The sequence below is a fragment of the Castanea sativa genome, chromosome 9 (assembly GCF_040712315.1).
Source record: "Castanea sativa cultivar Marrone di Chiusa Pesio chromosome 9, ASM4071231v1".
Taxonomy (NCBI): domain Eukaryota; kingdom Viridiplantae; phylum Streptophyta; class Magnoliopsida; order Fagales; family Fagaceae; genus Castanea; species Castanea sativa.
The window spans coordinates 16,368,743-16,376,292 of record NC_134021.1 but is presented as its reverse complement, the minus strand read 5'-3'; the positions used below and the strand labels follow the sequence as shown (position 1 = coordinate 16,376,292).

At 32.6% G+C, this 7,550-nt stretch overlaps 1 protein-coding gene across 1 annotated transcript; it reads left to right on the top strand.

The window, feature by feature from the left end:
* Positions 1 to 326: 326 nt before the first annotated feature.
* Positions 327 to 4,238, top strand: LOC142609759 (ferritin-3, chloroplastic-like). The gene is made up of 8 exons (XM_075781470.1): positions 327 to 763; positions 1,869 to 1,952; positions 2,048 to 2,108; positions 2,218 to 2,305; positions 2,969 to 3,030; positions 3,164 to 3,229; positions 3,781 to 3,844; positions 3,954 to 4,238. The coding sequence occupies exons 1-8, from the start codon at positions 408 to 410 to the stop codon at positions 4,004 to 4,006; spliced, it is 834 nt and encodes a 277-aa protein (XP_075637585.1). The 5' UTR covers positions 327 to 407; the 3' UTR covers positions 4,007 to 4,238.
* The last annotated feature ends 3,312 nt before the right edge of the window (positions 4,239 to 7,550 follow it).

Genomic DNA, 7,550 nt, shown 5'->3' with positions numbered 1-7,550 from the left:
CAAAAAAAAAAAAAAAAGAGTTTGTTACATTATTTTTCCAAGTATGCTCCATGAGAAATTAAAAAAAGAAAAAAGAAAAAAAAGAGAGAGACTTTTTCTCCCTAAATAACAAAGCCAGCCAGACTTTGATTTGATAAGTTAATACGTTACAACGTGGACCGGATATTTTGCAAGATTTTCAGACTTTAACGGATAGACCATGAGTTAAGCACACGCCCTTATGCGTGTTCATCCTCTGACCATCCACGTGTCATTGATCCGACGGTCCACAACAAGCCCCGTCGAACTAGAACTCCTTTTAAGTCTCATCCCATACAAACAAATCCTCACACACTCAATTCTTGATTCATCATCTTCTTGTTCTTCATTTTCTTCTCAGTTCTTAAGCTTTGTGTTTGGTGTTAACAATGTCTGCGACACCCATTTCAACCATTTTTCTCTCACCCATGAGAGTGAATTTCCATAGTCATAGTCATAGTCATAATAATAAAAGCTCATTTACGTGCCCAACTACAACTACAGCTGCCTTATCATCATATTCTTCTAGCTTGAACCATTCTTTCTCTTCTCAAAGAAAGAGTGACAAAAAATTCACTGTTTTTGCATCCAATGAGATAGTTAATGCACCTAAAAGTGGAGTGGTGTTTGAGCCATTTGAAGAGCTCAAGAATGATGCTTTTGTTGTCCCAGTTGCCCCTCATGTCTCTCTCGCTCGCCAGAGGTATTCAGACAAGTGTGAAACCGCGATCAATGAGCAAATCAAGTGCGTATGCTCTTCTTTTTATTCTTTCTTTACGTATCTTTATATGGTTTTTCAAACTCTATGTGTTGTTTTCTTTGTTTCTCTTTATGATTAACATCCATTCTATGATGATTGGTTCTCTAGGTACCATATTTTCTTTATAGTTTTTCCTACTATATGTGTGCTTTTTTTTATTTTCCTTATAATAATATCCGTTCTATGATAATTACTCCTCTTGAACTTTAAGTGTTTCTTTTTTGCTTTCTTTCTCTCTCTCTTTAAAGATATGATAAGATTTGTATTATTGGAGCGGTTCTATGATAATTACTCTTTTAAATGATATATCAAGAAACACTTATATGGATACTAGATAGGTATAGGTTATAAGATTAATAGAGTAACACGTTTTTATTGTATTTAATTTTTTTTTTTTTTTTTTTGAGAATCTTGGATTAAAAATTTATGATATGATATGATCTGTACTGTTTAATAAGGGAAATTTATATAAAAAGATACCATATTTTATTGTATTGAATTTTTTTTGTTGAGAATCTTGTATTGAAAATTTATGATATGATATGATATGTATACTTTAATAAGGGAAATTTATATAAAAAGATACCATATTTTAGATTAGAATTATTAGACCCTAAGTTTCTAATTTGTTAAATAAAGTTCTAAGTTTAAATAATTATTTCAATTTGATACCTATGTCCATTTCTATTGTTGTTTCTATTTTTGTGGTCAGCAATGAAACAGAGAAAATGTATAAATAACAAAGACTATGTACATTGATTAAACTCAACATTTCTTGTTTTTCTCTGCTTTGTTACAGTAGAAATAAATGTGTAAAAAAAAAAGAAAACAATAATAAAAGGGTATAAAATATGTAAATTTAATTAATCCAATTATGAAGCTATTAATTTTATAGAGGAATGTGAGAAAAATGTTTAAAAATCAAAACAAAAATGTGGTCTTTAAGAGTGAGAATCCTATATGAGTTTGTTATACCTGTGTTTCCCAATTTCGTTATCATTAGTAGTTTCTTTTCTTCCTTATTCTTTAGTGGATTTCATTTTTCAAATGACTCATGTTCTCACATCGTTTGTGTTCTTTTGTCTTGCAGTGTGGAATACAATGTGTCTTATGTGTATCATGCCATGTTTGCATACTTCGACAGGGACAACATTGCTCTCAAGGGCCTTGCCAAGTAACCAAACAAAAAACTATGTCCTAGCTGGACTTAATTAAGATTGATTGTTACCATTAATAGTACTAATTAATGTATGGTTATGTTGCAATCAGGTTTTTCAGGGAGTCAAGTGAAGAAGAAAGAGGGCATGCTGAAAAACTGATCAAATATCAGGTTTTTCCCAAATGTCTTTTAGTTCTCATCAGAAAGAAAGACTTTAAATTTTCTATGTGATTTTGTATTTGGTTGAAATGTTTCTAATAGTACTCCAATTTATAATTAGAACATACGTGGAGGAAATGTAAAACTACACTCCATAATTTTTCCCCCATCAGAGTTTGCACATGCAGAGAAGGGAGATGCATTGTATGGTAAGTTTTTTCTCGTCTCTATGTTGTTTTAGTCCTAGAGGATGAAGGCATCATGGCAATCTCATGAGTGTAGTGATCACATATAGATTGATTGTTTGAAGAGGGGATTGAATGTCTTTATTATCCCACGTTGATCTTATTTATAGATAAATAAGTATATAAGCCTTCATGTTGTCTCGGACCACAACACACAACCAAAAATACAACCATATTATGAACCAAACCTTTCTTTATAGGGGAAAATGATGTACATGAGGGTGCACTAAATTATGGTGTGATCACTCTCGTTTACTTAAATGTTGTCTTGCCAACATCTCTATAATTTTGACAAATTATGACTGTTTTGCAGTATAGGTAGATTAATATGAAGATAGATGTGTAAGAAATAAGGTTTTAGCAGTGCAATTTGGTGCAGTATCTTGTTTACATTATAGGGCTTCAGTATCTTGGTTGAATAAAATAAATGTATGTGGCTGCCCAATCTTTTGTGTACTTTCTTCAGCCAATTCCTGAAGAACTTGCCAAACCAGCTTCTTCTTTTTTAGCTTTCATTTGTTTGTTCAACTTTGTGTTGCATAGAGGTGTAAAGCTCTGTTTATATTCCAAGTAATACATAACTTACTCGTTCCATTAACTTTGGTGGCTTCTTGGTTCTTGGTTCAGCTATGGAATTAGCGTTGTCTTTGGAGAAGCTAACAAACGAGAAACTGCTGAGCTTGCACAGTGTAAATACATCTTTTCCTTCAAACTTCTGAGTCATAATACCCCTGCTTAATGTTAACTCGGGGTTGTTTACATCTGTGATTTGGTCTTCCTAGTTCCTATGCAATATTCACTCTGTTCTTTGATGAACAACAGGTGGCAGAATGTAACAATGATCCCCAAATGGCAGACTTCATTGAGAGCGAGTTTTTAACAGAGCAGGTGAACCTTAACCTCATGTTTTTAATCCTTTACATACATGTAATTTTTACTTTAATTATTAGTATGGGGAGGTTTGTATTAAGAAGCAAATAGACTTTGTTTAAATGGTGACTTTTAGGAACATGCATCCTTTATCTTTGATTTATCTTTTCTGTTTTTGGAAAAATTTAAATACAGTTTCTTAGATGTTGCATCCTAGGTTTCCCCAATTAAATTCAACCAATGTTATCATTTCCAAGGACAATTAAATTCAATTATGTGACATAGTGGCCAATGTAAACTCATTGTTGAATCTAATTAGAGAACCTGCCTACAGAATGATACCTAAAGTTTTGCTGCTTTTTTGTTTTAATTTCCTTTTCTTTTTTGGCCAAAAACAATATTTGTATGTTGTATCTTGTCTTTTACAATTAAAAAAACAATACAAAAACAAATATAAAAAAAAAGGAGGAAGAAAAGCATCTTTATATACACTTGGACCAAGTACTTGCTGTTGGGATTTTTTTAATTGTAGCTTAATTAATTACTAATTGACTATGTTACTTTTACAGGTTGAAGCCATTAAGAAGATTGCAGAATATGTTGCTCAATTAAGGATGGTTGGCAAAGGCCACGGTATGATTCAGATTTCAGAAATTGACTATCACTGTCAAGTTGTTGCTGTTGTTTTTAACCTTTATTGCTACCTTTTGGGCTTAAGTGTTTGTTAATTGGTGGCTTGCAGGAGTGTGGCACTTTGATCAGATGCTCCTCCATGAAGGTGATGCTGCTTTATGAAGAATTGTGGTGCTGTTTTAGTTCTAGGTTCTAGTCTGCTCTTTGCTGTTGAAGTTCTGGGGTGGTTTTATTTGCTGAAAAAATGTCTGGCTACTTAGGTAAAGATGATTAGAGTTCCAAAACAGAGAGAATAAGAATTTGTTTAATGTAGAAGACTTGAAACTTATTAGTACATAGAAGACTGCGACCTGTCTTATATTCACGTAATGGAATAAATTTCTTCTTAGGCCAATGTTTTTTTATTTTTTTACTTTGGTATAAGTAAAAAAAAATTCCCGCCATAACTATGATGCCTAATTTCCCTTTTCTTATTGCAACAGTGTCCTTGTAGGACTTGACTCCTGAATCCTGATCACCTCATTGTGGGACATAGGAAATGCCCTTAAACCTATATATATGTCATTGGCGTTTTGCCTAATGATTCAACTTTTATTAATGACATACAAGGATGCCAATTCCAAGATGGCATTTATAATTTTTTAAGTCTTTGTTACCCTATGGATCATATTTTATATTGTATACTAATATATCAGTTGCGAACTGTGTAATCTTCTGAACTAGATATTTTAACAGGGTCATATTTAATATTTAGAAATTGTACTTCACTTTCTTTAATCTAAGACATTTTAGAAGACGAAGAATGCACATGATGGAGAATTAAGCAGTTTGTTTCAACAATGTAAGCCGAGAGAAAATTATAGTCTATGCTCAGATGCTGGTATTTACATAAGTCACATAATAATGGGATGGATTTTCTTGTCCTGTGATTTTCAATTTCCTTCAAAGAGTGAAAGCTTAACCTCTAGGATCTAGATGAAGCGGTAATGAAACAAAAGGACTTTTCAATCAAATTCACCTCAAGACTAGTTTTCTGAAGACTAATGACATTGTTCAAGTTGGCCGAAAACAGAAGCTCCAATAAGACCTCTTGCTTCTATTGGTCTTGCAGGCATTTGCAGGACAAGAAGAGTGAAGCATCTTCCACATCACTTGTATATCTGCATACCCCCCGCAAGACTCCATGTCTTTGTAGAGACTTACAAGCCCTTGCCTATTCCCTGCCATTATTACCATGCGAGACACAGTTTAATTGGGGGGGGGGGGAAATCACACACATGACATATTGAAGTTTGTGAAACATAAAATAAAACACTAAAAGTGGGACAAATGACTTTTATAGTATACGAGATGACACACTGTCTGTACCTAGCTTCAATGAAGCACTCTAAACTAAAAAGATTTTAACTCCTTTCAAGAAATGTAGTACTTGTTAGATAGCTTTCATAAACATTAACAACAGCAGCATAAAGCAAGATCACCTTCAAGATCTCCCATAACCCAAATTGTTCTTTTTAATTATCTTGTGAGTTCTAGTGAACTCAATCAACAAAGTTATTGTTATGTGTGAGTGTGTAACTCTAATAAGGGGTTTGAGATCAAATCCCGCAACAAAACTATTGGTGGCTTGAATTAATGGAAACTAATGATTGAACGAGTTCAAATCCTATCGTTTGATAAAATAAAAAAGTTATCTTGTATGTGTCTTACCTCTGGCTTTGTGTCTAAGGAGTGAGGTGACTTTCAGAAGTATACACTTAGTTGGGAAGAGAAGTGAGCGCTTGGAGCATAGCCACTCCCTCCAGTTTGCCATCTTCACAAAGTTGCTTCTCTTTTTCTTCCACTTTTCCATTATATATCTTCATTTTTTACTAAGTACACTTCAACTTCCCCAACCAATAAACTAATGCTAAAAGCAAAACAACAAAATGAATCCTCCATGGAGCAAAGCAACATTTGTAAGGACAGAAAGCCTCGTGTAGTCAAATGATAGGACAAAATAAACTAAGTTTATAGTAGAATTAAAAGAGCTTATTAGTTAGAAATGGACATTGAGTAGGAAAGGTCATTTGGACTTAGTCCCTTAGCCTTTCCCAATTATCCCCTTTAACAAAGAATTCTCATTTTTTTAGGCATTGAGGGTAGGAGTTATGGGGCCTCTAGTCAAACGGTTGGTTGCTTTTTCTTTCAGTACCTTCTTGATTGTCTGTTCCTCTCTCTTTGTCCATTGGTAATGATATAAATTCAAATTAAATTAAATTGTTAATGTTTACTCAAAATCATTAACTCTATGGATACAATTTTTTTTCAGGAATTTGATTGGTGCAAATAAAAATAGTGGTGTCATTGATGAGCTTATACAAAAGTTATGTTACTTCAATCACAACATAAACATCAGCTCAATGATTATTAAAAATTTTGAGTTTCTAACATTACTTTATATAAAATTAATGTATTTTCATCAAATCAAAAAGAAAGACATAGATTCGCCTCAAAAAAGAAAAAAGAAAGACATAGACAGTAACTGGATTCTCTTGGTATCATTTTCAATTCCAAAGCGTGCTTAATAATCATTTGACCGCCACATCTAAACAATGAGCATTGAAGCATGCCCTAACACAACTGCTTCTGGTGAAATCTTCAACTGCTTCCAATGACGTCTCACCAGCTCTAAGTTCTTCCAACCCCAACTCATTATTTTGTATATTATACACAACAGTGCACTTACTGCTGCTAGTTATATTACTGTGGTTTCAAATGTTAGTTTCCATTATTGAACTTGAATAAACAATATGTGTGGTTAACTATGACCCAAATGTGGGAATTCTGGTTGGATTTTCTCATCTTCGCCAATGTATCATATAATATATGACTAAAATATTTCTAAGGACATAAAGACATGTAAGAGTTGGAGACAGCAACTGGATATTTATAAAGGAAAATAATAAATGCTACTTGCTTTTTATAGATTATGGATAAATACATTGTTTCCAAAACTACCAGATTCTCCAAAAGATTCAACAAAATAGCCCATTTAATGTTATATCACGTCATGTCTCGCAACCCACTAGAACCACATTTTACTGACACTCTTAACTCCATTTCATCGTTCAAAATAAAATATTATAAATCTAAAGATATATTAAGAACTATATTATTTGAATTGTATGTACATAAACACGTATTGGATATAAAATCTTAATTGTGTCCCAGGAAACTGGGATATTTGAACTAGCAATCCTCACTTCATGAGGTTTGGTCCTTAAGATAATTGTGTTAGCCTATATTATCTGTTGGTCTAAACTAGTTGAAAATCCATGCGAAGCACGGGAAAACCTCGCCTAAAAGTATATTGGTCTCAAGTTTTACATAAAAAGTATAATTAAATTATGTTATTCTCAAACTAAAACAATAAACTTGATTTCTATAGGATTCTGATCTTCACTGTTTATATCAATAGGAATTGAGTAACCAAGAAGAGCTTGATGAGAATTCATAGAAATGAACATCTAAATCAACATAGATTTGGTATAATAAGTAAAATAAGTACATATTTTTAGCGACAATATTTTTTATTTTAAAAACAATATAAATTTGGAACTAACAATAACAAAAAGTAGTGCGTATATAATTAAATAATTGAATGAAGTAACATTTATTACAAATGGCATACCCTTGATGCTCATGGATTTGATTGAATGAACAT

What these genes read in the sequence shown, in the direction of transcription:
- LOC142609759 (XM_075781470.1), top strand. Translation starts at nt 408, where the DNA reads ATGTCTGCGACACCCATTTCAACCATTTTTCTCTCACCCATGAGAGTG. An exon ending in AACTGCTGAGCTTGCACAGT is followed by an intron (nt 3,031 to 3,163) that starts GTAAATACATCT and finishes GATGAACAACAG; the next exon opens with GTGGCAGAATGTAACAATGA. An exon ending in GCGAGTTTTTAACAGAGCAG is followed by an intron (nt 3,230 to 3,780) that starts GTGAACCTTAAC and finishes TTACTTTTACAG; the next exon opens with GTTGAAGCCATTAAGAAGAT.